This window comes from Salvelinus fontinalis, chromosome 42 (genome assembly GCF_029448725.1).
Source record: "Salvelinus fontinalis isolate EN_2023a chromosome 42, ASM2944872v1, whole genome shotgun sequence".
NCBI classification, from domain to species: domain Eukaryota; kingdom Metazoa; phylum Chordata; class Actinopteri; order Salmoniformes; family Salmonidae; genus Salvelinus; species Salvelinus fontinalis.
In genome coordinates this window covers 18247949-18265123 of record NC_074706.1, presented here as the reverse complement: position 1 = coordinate 18265123, position 17175 = coordinate 18247949, and the positions used below count along the sequence as shown (strand labels likewise).

At 42.3% G+C, this 17175-nt stretch overlaps 1 protein-coding gene across 2 annotated transcripts; it reads right to left on the bottom strand.

Annotated features, from left to right (window-relative positions):
- Nucleotides 1–1666: 1666 nt before the first annotated feature.
- Nucleotides 1667–10652, bottom strand: LOC129841035 (vacuolar protein sorting-associated protein 37C-like). 2 transcript variants are annotated; one of them, XM_055909148.1, is made up of 5 exons: nucleotides 10406–10652; nucleotides 8714–8822; nucleotides 7582–7753; nucleotides 4958–5040; nucleotides 1667–4657 (listed from the first exon to the last, which is right to left on the bottom strand). In XM_055909148.1, exons 2-5 carry the CDS (start codon nucleotides 8804–8806, stop codon nucleotides 3935–3937), a joined length of 1071 nt encoding a protein of 356 aa, XP_055765123.1. In that variant the 5' UTR covers nucleotides 8807–8822; nucleotides 10406–10652; the 3' UTR covers nucleotides 1667–3934. The 2 variants fall into 2 exon arrangements, with proteins under 2 accessions (XP_055765123.1, XP_055765124.1); XM_055909149.1 differs by lacking the exon at nucleotides 10406–10652 and adding an exon at nucleotides 10127–10393.
- Nucleotides 10653–17175: the final 6523 nt, after the last annotated feature.

Genomic DNA, 17175 nt, shown 5'->3' with positions numbered 1-17175 from the left:
AATTGCTATTCCATTTTTTTTCCAGTATTACTTTAGTGCCTTGTTGCAAACAGGGTGCATATTTTGAAATATTGAGTTAGTATTGTGGAGCAACTACAATGTTTATCCATCTTCAGTTTTCTCCTTTCACAGCCCTTAAACTCTGTAACTGTTTTAAAGTCACCATTGGCCTGTGGTTTCCTTCATCTCCGGCAACTGAGTTAGGAAGGAAGCCTGTATATTTGAAGAGACTGGGTGCATTGATATACCATCCAAAGTGTAATTAATAACTTTACCATGCTCAACGGGATATTTTAAAATATGTCTGCTTTTAAAAATATATATCTTTTTATGTTACCCATCTATCTATAGGTGCCCATCTTTGCGAGGCATTGGAAAACCTCCCGGGTCTTTGTGGTTGAATCTGTGTTTGAAAGTCACTGCTCGACTGAGGGACCTTACAGATAATTGAATGTGTGTACAGCGATGAAGTAGTCATTCAAATATCATGTCAAACACTATTATTGCACACATAGTCCATTCAACGTATGTGACTTGTTCAGCACAGTTGTACTCCTGAATTGATTTAGGCTTGTCATAACAAAGGGGTTCAATACTTATTGATTCAAGACATTTCAGCTTTTCATTTTTTACAAATTTGTTTAAAAAAACGAAACATAATTCTATTTTGACATTGTGAGGTGTTGTGTGTAGGCTAGTGACTAAAAGTCAACATCTAATCCATTGAAAATTCAGGCTGTAACACAACAAAATGTCGAAAAAGTCATGTGGGTGTGAATACTTTCTAACGGCACTGTACTGAATGTTTTCTTTTCTTCTCTTAATTCAAACATTACTCATGTTTTCTGTTCGTTCACACCCGTCCATTCCCTCCCTCTTTTGCTCTCGTTTTCTCTCATCTTCAGTCTCTGGTTTACCGAGCCGTAGATGTGTAGAAAGCCCCGTAAAATTGCCCTCCTCCTCCTTTCTCTCTCTATGAGACACTTCTCTCCGTACGTTGACTGAATATTCAAAACCTAGGAGCCATCCCGCTTTCCCCTCCTCCTAGATTTGTTAAACAACAAAAATCTACATTTCTCAAATTATCATTTTTTTTTTTTTAAATCGTTCTTGTAACAGTATGAATTTGTATTCTGTTTGTCTATCAGTAAATATACAATTGAGCCTACATACACCTACTGTACTGTACATTATAGACTAATACACTTTAATGTACTTCACATATATTAAGGGCTACAGAAATCGTTCCACAACCATTGATTGATGACAATAATCACTGACTAGTTTTTCAGTGCCCTCCTTTCCCCGCAGAGGTCCGTCGCTCTCTCTCTCTCTCTTCTCTGTGTCATCTCCCTGGTTAGGTCTTCTCGGCCCACATCAGAAAAAGATCATCACAATCAGCGAGGGGGAACGAGGGCCTGATAGTGAACTCTGTTTGAGACAATACAAGCAAGGCCCACGCCTTTCAAAACAAATCAATTAAACTCTTATCAAGTTCTATCAGATTGAATTAAGCATGAAGCAATTGTAACAAGTAACAGTCAAAACTAACTTTCACCCCACGGCAGGTAGTTATCGTGGTATTTGTATTTTCTCCCAACACGAGAGAAAAGAATAGATAAAAAATAAAGAAATAATTCAAATTACGAGTCAGAACACAGCCCTCTTAGATCAAGTTCAGTGTTTAATTAATATTCACACAACAAAAAAAAAAGAAACTTAAAACAAGCTCCAAGCTTGTATTTTTATTTCCCCCTTATCAATGCAGCTTATCTCCGTTGGGCTTCTAAAACCCAATTTCTGACTCATCTTTTCTTCCTTGAATACAGAGTGTTAGGGTCTGTCCCAAACGGAACCCCATTCTCTGCCCATAGGGCTCTGGTCAAAAGTAGTGCATTTTGTAGGGGATATGGTGCTATTTGGGACAGTTGTAGTGTGATAATCCCAGTAAAACACTGCCCCCTGGTCGTAGACTACACCAGTCAGTCCAACCAGTTAACTTGATGAAGAAGCCCTACATAACTAAACAGAAGCTTCAGAACACCTTCATAGGACATGATGACAACCAATGTAGTAATACTCCATTTAAGACCACCGATTAAGGTTGAAGAGCTCATGACTTTCAGATGTGTCTATGAATGCTGTATGAGCCATCATGAAGACAGTATGAATCTCTGTAGAACCCACCCCCCAGTAACAGCTTTCTCCTCTTGTGCTTTCTGAGCTAAAGCAGGCAGCTGAGTCCCAAATCGCACCCACTTCCATATATAGTGCACTACTTTTGACCAGAGCCCTAAGAGAATAGGGTTCCATTTGGGGTGCAGGCTATTAATCCCTTGTTTTAATGTCATGTCACCCGTTATTGATAAACGCTCTTTAATAATTTATACAAATCACATTATATTATTCTCATTGAAAGTGAACTTATAGAAATAAACTATTTCCTCATTGCAATCATTGTCAAGCATCAGTTCATGTCAACAGGCAGATTATGGAGAGAGGGTGAAATAGAGAGTGAGGTGAGAAAGACGAGAGGTGAGTTTAACGCCAAGTGAGCCTCGTGGGGGAAGAGACGAAACGGAGTGTGAAGTGAGAAAACGGAGAGACCAGAGAGAAGAGAAACAAGCATGATTCTCGACAGAGAATACAGATATGATTCTGTAAACAATGACGTCATTGTCAATAGGCATCAAAATACCTAAACAACCAACCAAAACATCCTGTCAAGAAAGGACTTGGAAGCTAAACTTGTAGGACATACAGATGTAGGATCTTAACTTGATCACCCTGTTGTTGCAGGAAATTTCCTGCACAGCAGAAAATTCAAACTTAGTGTATTCAAGGTTGAAAAATGGCTTCTAAAGTTATTAATTTCAGACTTCATTTGCCCTGACAATTTATCAAACCCTACAAAATTATAATCCACGTGTCATTTTGCTGCAGGATTATTTTCCTGCCGTGAGAAACAGGTCAAATTAAGATCCTACATCTGTAAAGATGTCCAGATTTTGCAAAGAAACAAACATCATACATGCAGAGCCAGGTGATTAAGAAAGAAGATAGGGTTATTTAAGTCTCCAAAACGACAACTGATCAGGGCCCGCATTCATAAAGCCTCTCAGAGTGGGTGTACTGATATAGGATCAGTTTAGCCTTTTAGATCATAATGAACACGATTACATGGACAGATCCTAGAGTTCCTATTCGTAGGATTTTCCTTCTTTAGTATTGTCTTAAGTACTTCCTAACCAGAACGAAGAGCGACAAAGACAGTTTACAGAACAACACAATTCCTGAACAGAACTGCACCTGTAAAACGTTTTGGTTCGGGTGGTTATTAAGTTAACATCATCATGTACGAACGAATATGGTCAACACATGTAATCTGACATCGGTGTAGAATGATATGGGTGTTAGAACAAGTCAAATGTACTCCAATGCGTATATCGTACAGTGCCACAAGGGACTTGTGCTACAGGGTGAGACCAGTGATAAGGAATATATGTGTAGATATATTTTATGTAGAACATGACTCTGACATGTAGAATAAGGAGTCACGTCAGCTCCATTTCTATCTGAAACGTACGTGGCCAAGGTATTGTTGATTGGCTCAGTATTCCACAAAGGGAGTGAGAAGAGTGAAAGGGCCGACAGCCAATAGGAGGAGAGAGAGGGGAGAGTGAAGGGGCCGACAGCCAATGGGAGAGTGTTTCTAACAACACATTGGAACACAAGGGGAGGTCCTGAGACAGTTATGCACTTGAGAATGACAGGGGAGGAGAAGAGGCAGATTGAGAGAGCGAGAGAGAGAAAGAGAAAGAGAGAAAGAGAAAGAGAGAAAGAGAGAGAGAGTCAGAAAAAAAGAGCAAAATGAGGGAGAGACTGGAGAATGTGTGGTGGGAGAGGAGTGACGGGGTGAGAGCAGAGGGAGGGTTCAGGAGTAGGGCTGTGGCACTCCAAACCCGGGCCTGTAGAGCGGCCTGCCTGTGGGGGACTGAGAGTTGGGCAGAGCGGGGCCCGTGGGGTAGCTATACCCCTCAACCCCACCGTAAGGGTACGCAGAGGGGTAGGGGGCGCTGTTGGGGGCGCTGTACTGCCCGAACGCAGACCCTGAGCCGGGGACGCCAGGGAACGTGGGCTGGGTGGGGTACGGGCAGGCATTGGCCGGAGGCCCGAAAGCGGGGCGGGATGTGTAGCCCGCCGCTGGGGTGAAAGGTGAGCCGGAGCTGGGGTAGGGAGGAAATTGACCTGGAGGAATGGACGAGCCTGGTCCTGATACTGCGGAAGTGGCTGTCGGGTTAGGAGGGGAGACGGGGTAAGGGGTGTAAGGTAGGGCGGAGCCGGGGCCATTTTGGGAAGAGGGGTTTTGGAAACTAGAGTGATTGTTGGGATTGGAATTCTGCTGCGGTTGTTGTTGCTGAGGAGCTTGATGATGATTCCATGGCGATGACTGTGTTGTCGCTGGGTCCTGATTGGCGCTTGTTTGTGATGTCATGGAACCGGCGTCACTGGCGGCGGTCTCCTTCTTCTGGCGCAGGATCTCCTGCAGTTTCTCTATACGCACTCGTCTTTTGTGAGCGAGGGAGCGGAGGGAGAGGAAGCGGTCAAGGAACGAGTCCAGCGACAGCTGGCCATCCAGAAACTCATCTGCCAGACTCTGATGGAGAGAGAGATGAAGAGAGAAAAAGAGAGAGTGAGTGTTAAAGAACGGGAGAGAGGGATCGGGGTAAATATGGACACACTATTGACAATGTCTGAGAACATATTATTTATTATTATAATTATGTCTTATTCCAACTGCTGGTCTTCTGTGCGGCGTTCAATAGAGTAAGAGGTGGGTAGACCATTTTGTCGTCATTGGTCCTGTGTTTAAGGATAGATATTCCCCCATCTCGTCAACAGTATAATCTGCCGGTTTCATTTTCCGACTGAGTCGTCTGTCACTGTGGCCTCTCACCTCTGACTCAGTCTCTGTGCTGGCGCCCTCTGTCTGGAGTCTGGTGAACAACCCCTCTGGTGATACCTGCCCCATGATGCCATCTGGAGGGGAGAGAGAGAGGCAGAGAATAAAAGAGATGGGGCAGAAATGGAGAAAGAATGTAAGAGACCAACATAGGAGGGAGGGAGTGTAAGAGACCAACATAGGAGGGAGGGAGTGTAAGAGACCAACATAGGAGGGAGGGAGTGTAAGAGACCAACATAGGAGGGAGGGAGTGTAAGAGACCAACATAGGAGGGAGGGAGTGTAAGAGACCAACATAGGAGGGAGGGAGTGTAAGAGACCAACATAGGAGGGAGGGAGTGTAAGAGACCAACATAGGAGGGAGGGAGTGTAAGAGACCAACATAGGAGGGAGGGAGTGTAAGAGACCAACATAGGAGGGAGGGAGTGTAAGAGACCAACATAGGAGGGAGGGAGTGTAAGAGACCAACATAGGAGGGAGGGAGTGTAAGAGACCAACATAGGAGGGAGGGAGTGTAAGAGACCAACATAGGAGGGAGGGAGTGTAAGAGACCAACATAGGAGGGAGGGAGTGTAAGAGACCAGCATAGAGGGAGGGAGTGTAAGAGACCAACATAGAGGGAGGGAGTGTAAGAGACAAACATAAAGGGAGGGAGTGTAAGAGACAAACATAGAGGGAGGGAGTGTAAGAGACAAACATAGAGGGAGGGAGTGTAAGAGACAAACATAGGAGGGAGGGAGTGTAAGAGACAAACATAGGAGGAGGGAGTGTAAGAGACAAACATAGAGGGAGGGAGTGTAAGAGAGAAAAAAAAGGGAGAAAGAGGGCGAAAGAAAGAGAAAGGCGCATAAACACCTCCCACACTTCAATGTCACGCCAAGCTTCTCAGTCCCCGTAGACACACACAACACCGACAGCACAATGCCTCACGCCAGGCTTGGGAGGTATACTGTATATACCATATACCGGGTTATTTGGGAAAAAGACACAGGCTGCTTTTTTCAATACCGTCAAAACTATTTATTTGAAGTTTTTCAGTAAATTGGAACATTTGTAGCTACTTTAAGTTATTACCTGCAGTCAACTTGTGCAATATGTTAGGAGATAAAGCAGATTGCGTTCTTCATTTCACCTGTCACATTATTTGAATTTGAACTGGCGAATCCCAGTTGTGCGGCACACAAGAGGTGATGAAGTTACAATTGTACGCAATTCACTACTAAATTTAGCCATTTTTCACCCCCTGTGCTTCCTACTATAGTTTTCTTTCTCCTCCATTCTTCTCCCATCTGCTCCATGTACACATGCTGCTCTTCCTTCAGAAAAGCACGTGCCACAACTTTGTTCATTTGCGCGATTTCTCTCGTAAACGTCCACACTCTCCAAAAACGTCATCCGGTAGTTACTAACTATGCTTGTATAACTTTCTGAGCTGGATTTGCAATTCATTTGTTCGTTTTCGCTCGTTAGCATTTAGCTAACCGCATCTATGTGATTTCACTATGTGTTTGTGCTAATTTTGTAAGCATTCTGGTAAGAGGCACAATGGGTTTTCTTGCGTTTTTAGCGCCCCCATGTGTGCCATACAGGTAACACCGTAAATCCCGGGACGAAAGAAGGACGGTATGAAAATCTGGATACCGCCGAAGCCTATTAAACACATTTGAGAACAAACGAATCTCATGAAGCTCAATGTTGGATAAACATGCAACAGGAAAATCTACTTTCATGCATCTTCAAATACCTCTGGTAGCCTTCTCATTGAGGGCAAGCTCAAGGTTAACACCCAGTCAAGGTGAACCACTAGGAGGACTGATTTAGGGGTGAAATAACAACGCATTCCATATTACCTAATCACCTTTAGGAAAAACATATGACGTAACTATAATGAGCCGTACCCAATTCCAGCCCTGCAAACGGACACCATCACAAACACAGCTTCTCATGAAAAGCTTACAAAACAAGGCTGCAGGAATGTATGTGTGCATGTACACAGATCACACGGCCTGGTCTGTTTCAAGAGCTGACGGCAGTGGAATGGGAGCTGGTGAGGTGGTATCCAGGGAGACCCTGGCAGACAGACACACAGGCCAGATCTGGAAGCCTGGGAGGGGGGGGGGGGGGGGGGGGGGGTCTGTCTGTGTGTCTGTGTAACCAGTAGAGACCAAGGCTTAGTCCCAAATGGCACCCCATTTCCTGTACTACCTAAGTAGTGCACTACATAGGCGAGAAAGTGCTTTTGGGACTAGTAGAGACCACCTGAGTGTCCAGGATCTGAACAGGCCAGACAAGATCTATCCCTACACTACACTCTCTCAAGTCTGTTCCTGCCATCTGTCTGTGTCTCCATCCCTCTCAACTCTCCATCTGTCTATTTCCATATCCTCTCTCTCTTCCTCTATAATGTTGCTTTTCTTCATCTGTCTCTATCTATTATCCATCAATAACCTCCCATCTCATCCCTCCCTCCCTGGGTACAGTGCTGTCTGTAGGTCTCTCTGACTCCCTCCATCCATCCCTTACCGGTCTGGTCAGGTCTGGTCTGGTACCTGTAGGTCTCTCAGACATCCTCAAGTTCAGAGTATCTCTCCATCTCTCATCCCTCCCTCTATCCCTTACCTTTCTGGTCACAGTGTTGTCTGTAGGTCTCTCTGACTCCCTCCAGTTCCGAGTATCTCTCCACTAGATGTTCTCTCTGTCTCTCCAGGCGAGGCTTCATGTCCAGGTTCTGTTCTGCCAGGTTACGGTTGGAGGCCAGTGCCATCTCCCTCTCCAGCTGGATGTTCTGAATCTATAGACGAGGAAGAAGGAGTCAATAATACATTGTACTTCCTTCATGTCTTTTTGACCGGGACTATGTACGACAGACATTGTAGCGACCGGACGTTAACTTCCATAGCTCGCTAATTCTCATAACGGCCCTAACTTGATCAGCATGTTATGACCCATTTGGGATAGCGTTATTGGGATTGTGGATAGTGCGTTCGTCTTGGGGGTCAGGAGACCCGGGTTCAAGTCCTGCTCAGGGCACTACTCTCTCCTCCTGTACGTGACGTCACGGCAATACGTTGAATGACAACATTACCAGTCGGTGTATGACAGAAGCTGCCAGGTCCTCCCTTCTGAGACCTGCTTGAGAAAAGTCATATTTTTTGTTTAGGCAGACCTGGCTAGCCAAGACAGCAGCAACTTTACAAGACGAGTTAGCCAGGAACAGGTCATTTGCATCTAGTGAACATAACTCCCCACGTGAAGAGTGAAGATAAAACAAATGAAACACATTGGTTAGTGTTTTGGACTTATGGACAAAGGTGGAAGAGGCAGGATGAGCCTGGACATTGCTACTGGTCAGAGTGAGATGAGACCTAGATGTCCATCCTCAGATGAATCATTCATCTAGGTCCTACATTGAGTAATAGCCAAGTCGTGTGACCTGACAGAAAAAGCAAGGCCTCAGCTCAGAGATAGGCCTATAGACAAACTTGGCTAGTCATTATCCCTTACTCAGATACAAAAAAAACACTGGAGGCATTTCAGTAAGAGGCGCATCTCAACTAGCCTGGTCCCAGATCAGTTTTGTGCCATCTTGCAAACTCCTGTTGGCAATGTCACACTAAACATGGCGCATGACAATAATAGATGACCATAGGAGTTGGTTAGAGCACAAACAGATCTGGGACCAGGCTACATCTCAATCTATTTAAGACACAATCGACAGACAATAAGACAAAGCAAAGACGTGATTGCTTACCTCATCAGATTCCAATGCCATGGACTCCACCCGCTCTGTATTTTCCAGCAAATCCTCCAACTCGGATTGGCTGAGGTCCTGAAGCTTGTCCATTGATTTGCCAGGACAGCTGTCAATCACATGGAGGGAAAAGTGAGCTGTCAATGTCATCTGTTTACCAAACAAATAAACTTAAAGCTAACTGACAGGATACAAAATAGATCCACACAAATTGAAAAATTAACAGGCAGGCTGATCAAATATTAAATGGGAAATCAATTTTCTAGACTATAATCTAACATTATCATACAAGACAGAATTGGCAGTTATATGTGGGCACTAAAATGTTACATTGTTCCGCCATGATGCTACATACGAGAGCTGGGCGATATGGACAAAAATCTATATCGCAATAAATTGCCTGAATTGATGAGATAACGATAAACAGAAGACTAAGTTGATAACATTAATGTGCACCACAGTTTTTTTAACGTTTTATTATCCTTTAAACTACTACTAGTTCGATGATTGTAGCCATCAATTGTCCCATTAGATTCACCCATATTAGCAAACTTATTTCATTTTAAACTTCACATTTCTCTAATATAGGCTACTTATCGTAATGAACGGTATCAGCAAAATGGATGTGATAAGTGATCGGTAAGGTCGGTGTTAAAATTTGATATGTCTATGATTTTCGGTTTATCGCCCAAGCTCTACTACATACATTTTATGCTTTGATAAACAAAGCTAAATCCTGATCAGGCCTAAGTTACTTCAGCTGCTTGCTATCTTGGCTACATCTTCGCCTAGTCATTAAACACGGGCCACATTCAGTAGGCAAATGTTGTGGAACGTTGCCGTTAGAAAAAACATTAATAGATCTATTTAGTCATTTTGCAGACACTCTTATCCAGAGAGACTTACAATTAGTGCATGCACGTTAAGATAGTTAGGTGAGACAACATACCACAGTCAATGTAAGTACATTTCCCCTCAAAGTAAATTTTCAACAAAGTCAGTGCTAGCAGGAAAAGACAATTGCAGAGAATTATTTTCTTGTTTAAGATACTCTTTTGATGAGTTAGGGTTTCAAATAAATTTGCAAAAGATGGGCTGGGATGCCACTGTCCTGACATTAGGGGGGAAGCTTGTTCCACGAGTGGGGTCCCAGGACAGAGAAGAGCTTTGACTGGGCTGAGTGGGAGCTGACCCCCTTGTTGATATCTGTCGTTGTGGCTCCTTATTCCACATGTCAGAAAGGCATGTTTGTAACGCTCCACAACATTGTGCCCTGCTGAACGCACCCTAGCTATCTTGATTGATGGCTTGCCATCAGCTAACCAACACTAATACTGTTGTCAACCAGCTATAGTTAGCCACAGCAAGCAGACTGGCTATCACATTATAAAGCAAGTTAGAGGGCAATATTACTTATGTTATGCTGCTAGCAAATCAAGAAATTCGTTGCGATAGGGAACACAACATTGACGGGCATCAACCTCTGAGTGTGTGACGGATGACGTAAAACGGGCACGGGAGCCCTGACCCCAATATACAAACAAGGCAATCTGGTTGAGGACAAATAGCCGGTAAAAGACGAATCTAACGTAATTTTACGGGCTAGCTAGCCTTAACGGGTTGATCGAGTTCCGTGTAGAGATGACAACAACAATTGTTATGATCACATTCAATGAAAGGCAATCTTGCTACCGTCAACTTTGAGGAAAGCCCACTGTTCGCGATCTTCAAATCCTCAAAAAAACGACGTCATTCGATCGTGTTGCTTGATATCAGATACAGCAGTAGTCCAACAATAATTACTTAAATATCTGCTCGACGAGAATCATAAAAACAGATTAAAGAATAGCTGTTTTATCAGCAATATTTGGAAAGTTTCACTTCACACTAACAGAAACCGCCACCATTTTTGGAATGACCCATATTCTGCTTTCGTGGGGGGTTATTAAATGCAGTGTCAATAATTTAATGACCTTTCCAACTAAAGAAAATGAAAATATATTGTGATCATGTTGCTACTTTTACCACACAAATCTTTAGATAGCATGAACAGTTTTCTTTGACAGTTCGTCCCCTTCTTGGGGCAATGGTTTCATCCAGCGCGCAGCTGATTTGAAGGGAAACCCACCCCTACGTGACAAGAGTATTCCATGAATGCCAGCAGGGAGGTAACCTGTAAAGTAAAGGAAGTCTGTTTGGAAAAAGTGGAAACATTATGTCAACGGCCAATATCTGTCATCATGACTCTCACTATAAATGCTTATGCTATAAACATACTGGCTGGCAGCACTATATCCAAAAATAATGACTAACCAGTGGTGAAACATTCTAACAGTAGGAAAATAATATGTTGTTCCTTATTTTTAATTTTATTTAACTAGACAAGTCAGTTAAGAACAACTTCTTATTTACAATAACGGCCTATCAAAAGGCCTCCTGCGGGGACTGGGGCTGGGAATAAATAAATAAAAATGTTAAATATATAAATATAGGACAGAACAACAGTACATAAAGAGAGACCTAAGACACCAACATAGCAAGGCAGCGAAACATGACCACAGCATGGTAGCAACACAACATGACAACAACATGGTAGTAATACAACATGGTTGCAGCACAAAACATGGTACAAACATTATTGGGCACAGACAACAGCACAAAGGGCAAGAAGGTAGAGACAACAATACATCACACAAAGCAGCCACAACTGTCAGTAAGAGTGTCCATGATCAAGTCTTTGAATGAAGAGATGGAGATAAAACTGTGGAGTTTTGAATGTGTGTTGCAGCTCGTTCCAGTCGCTAGCTGCAGCGAACTGAAAAGACGAGCGACCCAGGGATGTGTGTGCTTTGGGGGACTTTTAACAGAATGTGGCTGGCAGAACGGGTGTTGTATGTGGAGGATAAGGGCTGCAGTAGATATCACAGATTAGTGGGGAGTGAGGCCTAAGAGGGTTTTATAAATAAGCATCAACCATTGGGTCTTGCAACGGGAATACAGAGATGACCAGTTTACAGAGTATAGAGTGCAGTGATGTGCCCTATAAGGAGCATTGGCAAATCTGATGGTATTTGATTAGGATCACCATTAGCTGTTGCAAAAGCAGCAGCTACTCTTCCTGGGGTCCACACAAAACATGAAACATAATACAGAATGACATAATACAGAACATCATTAGACAAGAAGAGCTCAAGGACAGAACTACATACATTTTTAAAAAGGCACACGCAGCCTACATATCAATACATACAGACAAACTATCTAGGTCAAATAGGGGAGAGGCGTTGTACCACAAGGTGTTGCTTTATCTGTTTTTTGAAACCAGGTTTGATATTTATTTGAGCAATATGAGATGGAAGGAAGTTCCATGCAATAAGGGCTCTATATAATACTGTACATTTTCTTGAATTTGTTCTGGATTTGGGGACTATGTGTTAAGAAATTTAATTCCTACGAAAAGACCCCTGGTGGCATGTCTGGTGGGATAAGTGTGTGTGTCAGAGCTGTGTGTAAGTTGACTTTGCAAACAATTTGGGATTTTCAACACAATGTTTCTTATAAAAAGAAGTGATGCAGTCAGTCTCTCCTCAACTCTTAGCCAAGAGAGACTGGCATGCATAGTATTTATATTAGCAATCTGATTACAATTAAAAGCTAAACAAGCCGCTCTATTCTGGACCAGCTGCAGCTTAACTAGGTCTTTCCTTGCAGCACTGGACCACACAACTGGACAATAATCAAGATTAGACAAAACTAGAACCTGCATAACTTGCTTTTTGGAGTGTGGTGTCAAAAAAGCAGAGCATCTCTTTATTACGGCTAGACCTCTCCTCATCTTTGCAACCATTGAATCTATGTTTTGACCATGACAGTTTACAATCTAAGGTATGGCGGAATGGTAAAGAACACTAGATGCTCGAGAGCACCCTTACCTGCCGATCTATAAATGATGTCTCCGTAATCTAGCATGAGTAGGATGGTCATCTGAATCAGGGTTATTTTGGCAGCTGAGGTGAAAGAGGAGCGACTACGATAGAGGAAACCAAGTCTACATTTAACTTTAGGTTGCAGCTTTGATATGTGCTGAGAGAAGGAAAGTGTACCGTCTAGCCATACTCCCAAGTACTTGTATGAGGTGACTACCTCGAGCTACAAACCCTCAGAGTTAGTAATCACACCTGTGGGGAGAGGGGCATTCTTCTTACCAAACCACATGACCTTTGTTTTGGAGGTGTTTAGAACAAGGTTAAGGGTAGACAAAGCTTGTTGGACAGTAAGAAAGCTTTGTTGTAGAGCATTTAACACAAAATCCGGGGAGGAGCCAGCTGAGTATAAGAATGTATCATCTGCATATAAATGTATGAGAGAGCTTCCTACTGTCTGAGCTATGTTGTTGATGTAAATTGAGAAGAGCGTGGGGCCTAGGATTGAGCCTTGAGGTACTCTCTTGGTGACAGGCAGTGGCTGAGACAGCAGATTTTCTGACTTTATACACTGCACTCTTTGAGAGTAGTTAGCAAACCAGGCCAAAGACCCCTTAGAGACACCAATACTCCTTAGTCGGCCTACATGAATGGAATGGTCTACCGTATCAAAAGCTTTGGCCAAGTCAATAAAAATAGCAGCACAACATTGCTTAGAATCAAGGGCAATGGTGACATCATTGCAGACCTTTAAGGGTGCAGTAACACATCCATAACCTGAGAGGAAACCCGATTGCATACCAGAGAGAATATTATAGACATCAAGAAAGCCAGTCAGTTGATTATTGACAAGTTTTTCCAACACTTTTGATAAACAGGGCAAAATAGAAATAGGCCTATAACAGTTAGGATCAGCTTGATCTCCCCCTTTAAATAAAGGACCGTGGCTGCCTTCCAAGCAATGGGAACCTCACCAGAAAGGAGAGACAGGTTAAAAAGGTTGTAGATAGGCTTGGCAATGATAGTGGCAGCAACCTTAAAGAAGAAAGGGTCTAAACCATCTGACCCCGATGATTTTTGGGGCTCAAGTTTCAGGAGCTCCTTTAGCACATTCGGACTCAGTGACTCCTGCAGAGAGAAACTTTGTAGTGGGGCAGGGGAAAAAGAGGGAGAAGCATCGGGGGTAGTCACATCAGAAGGGGTGGAAGATGAGGAAATGTTGGATGGGCAGGGAGACATGGCTGAGTCAAATAGGAACATGGCTTAATGAAGTGGTGATTAAAGAGCTCAGCCATGTGCTTCTTGTCAGTAACAGCCACATCATCAACTTTAAGGGACATGGGCAGCTGTGAGGAGGAGGGTTTATTCTCCAGGTCTTTAACCATTTTCCAGAACTTCTTGGGGTTAGACCCACAGAGCGAGAACTACTCCTTAAAGTAACTAACTTTTGCCTTCCGGATAGCCTGAGTGAACTTATTTCTCATTTGCCTGAACGAGAGCCAGTCAGCCTGAGTATGTGTGTTCCGAGTCTTTCGCCAAATGCAATTCTTGAGGTGGAGTAACTCTTTAAGATCACGGTCGAACCAGGGGCTGAACCTGCTTTTAATTCTCATTTTCTTTATGGGGACATGTTTGTTAACAATAACACTGAAAATATCAAAAAAGAAGGTCCAAGCGTCTTTGACAAGCTGATTCTATATCATTTTACTGATATTTATAGGTTATTATAAAAAGCCAGCAGTGACGTTACACTGAACACACAACCCTCAATCTAAATAAGCATCAGTCCACGGAGTTTATACAAATTATTTTATTAGGTTTCTCAAAAAATTGTAAGCCTGTAAAGCTCGTAAGGAACAAACAAACCATGAAAAAAAAACCAGGAACTTAAACAAGTTAAAGGAAATGTGGTCACTGACAAATCTGATTAAACAGATTAATATTTTTCTAAAATAGGTTTTTCAACTAGCATCCATTGGTTAATCAGTTTGATTAATTGATAATTCGGCACAGTCCCACTCCGAGTCCCTTGAGTGCGGAGAAAGAGAGGAGAGAGTGGAGGGTAAGAGCACCCAAGTCATAAACGATGAGTAGGACTGTGAGACTCTTGAAGAACTCCTGGGACAGAGAAAAACACAAGGATAAACAACAACACAAAAAAACACAGTGCCACACACAATACAGGGCAATAAAATAGTATAGTGGCAAACAAGACAAACTGTCCACACACACACACATGCTTATGAACCATCCACAAATCAGTCCTTACCTCTTGGTACTCTCCTGGGCACTTTTGTGCAGCCCATGTGTACAGCTCAATGCTTGGCAGAGTGCAGGGTTCAGCAGAGCCCTGGACGGAGTGTAGGGAGACGCTGTACAAACACAGAGCCAGTAGGCCCGCCACCAGGCTGGCCACGTTAGTGTAGGCACAGCCTGTCAGCTGGGGAGGAAGAACCAACATGGAAGATAGAGTAAGTAGAGACAGGAAAATCTCCTGGCCCCAAAGATGAAATACGATAAACTTGATTGTTCCTAAGAGAAAAAAGGTATAGGACCTAAATGTTGCTATATAATGGATGTATCTTCTCATGCACGTAATAGGGTATAAACATTGCACAGTAGCCTATGGGCAACATGTTCATCCTAACATGTGGGTTACTTTACAGGTAGACCCAGGTGGACATTTAAATAATGGAATCTATTACACCCGGTTAGAGCAGTGTATATTCCAATGCAACATGTGACTGTTGTAATATCTTACTAGCTGTCTGCTGGGAGACTTCTCACAGGCCAAGGCGAACGACCCTGCCATCACAAACTTTAAAAGAAAGTAGAAACAATATGTTGTTTCAATTGCTACAGATGTGAAAAAAGAAAACCAAACCATCCAATGATGTACACTATATCACATATAGCCTATGCATAAAATAAACAGAAACCACAGGAAGCTTGGCACCTTAATTGGGGGAGGACAGGCTCGTGGTAACGGCTGGAGCGGAATTGGTAGAATGGTATCAAATATATCAAACACATGGTCACCCTTCAATGTTGTGATGCAAAAATATTGGCAAAATGTATTTCTGATAAAATAAAAAAGTCCTACCGGACATTATTCATCACGATCAGACAGGATTGTTAAAAGGAAGATATATTGGAGACAACATTAGACAACTACTATAAATAAAGGAAAACTATGAGAATGAGGAAAACCAGATATCATTTTTATAGCAGATTTTGAGAAAGCATTTGATATAGTCCCTGGATTTTTGAACATCATAAGTCATGAACAACAATCCTTTATGTGAAATAATAAATAACAGTTACTCCTCTGAGAACTTTGAATTGTCAAGAGCTATAAAACAAGGTTGCCCTCGGTCACCATACCTATGTATTATGGCCATTGAACGATAAATAACATATTGTGCAATTTTGGAGTCACTTCTATTGTAAATAAGAATATATTATGTTTCTAAACACTTCTGCATTAATGTGGATGCTACCATGATTATGGATAATCCTGAATATTGATGAGGGAGAAAGTTACAGAAGCACAAATATAATACCCTCCCCCCCAAAAGTGCTAATCTCCCCTGTTATTATAATGGTGAGAGGTTAGCATGACTTGGGGATATCATATTTGTGAGTCTGTAACATTAATGTAGAAGTGTTTAGAAACATATTCTATTCTTATTTACAATATACAGTTGAAGTCAGAAGTTTACATACACTTAGGTTGGAGTCATGAAAACTTGTTTTCAACCACTCCACAAATTACTTGTTAACAAACTATAGTTTTGGCAAGTCGGTTAGGACATCTACTTTGTGCATGACACAAGTAATTATACAAACAATTGTTTACAGACAGATTATTTCACTGTATCACAATTCCAGTGGGTCAGAAGTTTACATACACTAAGTTGACTGTGCCTTTAAACAGCTTGGAAAATTCCAGAAAATGACGTCATGGCTTTAGAAGCTTCTGATAGGCTAATTGACATCATTTGAGTCAATTGGATGTGTACCAGTAGATGTATTTCAAGGCCTACCTTCAAACTCAATGCCTCTTTGCTTGACATCATGGGAAAATCAAAAGAAATCTGCCAAGACTTCACAAAAAAAATGTAGACCTCCACAAGTCTGGCTCATCCTTGGGAGACATTTCCAAATGCCTGAAGGTACCACCTTCTTATTGTGGGAAGCTTGTGGAAGGCTACCCGAAACATTTGACCCAAGTTAAACAATTTAAAGGAAATGCTACCAAATACTAATTGAGTGTATGTAAACTTCTGACCCACTGGGAGTGTGATGAAAGAAATAAAATCTGAAATAAATCATTCTCTCTACTATTATTCTGACATTTCACATTCTTAAAATAAAGTAGTGATCCGACCTGACCTAAGACAGGGAATTTTTACTAGGATTAAATGTCATGAATTGTGAAAAACAGTTTAAAATGTATTTGGCTAAGGTGTATGTGAACTTCTGACTTCAACTGTACATTATGAACCATTTATTTCCATTGGTCAAAAAAAAATCTGA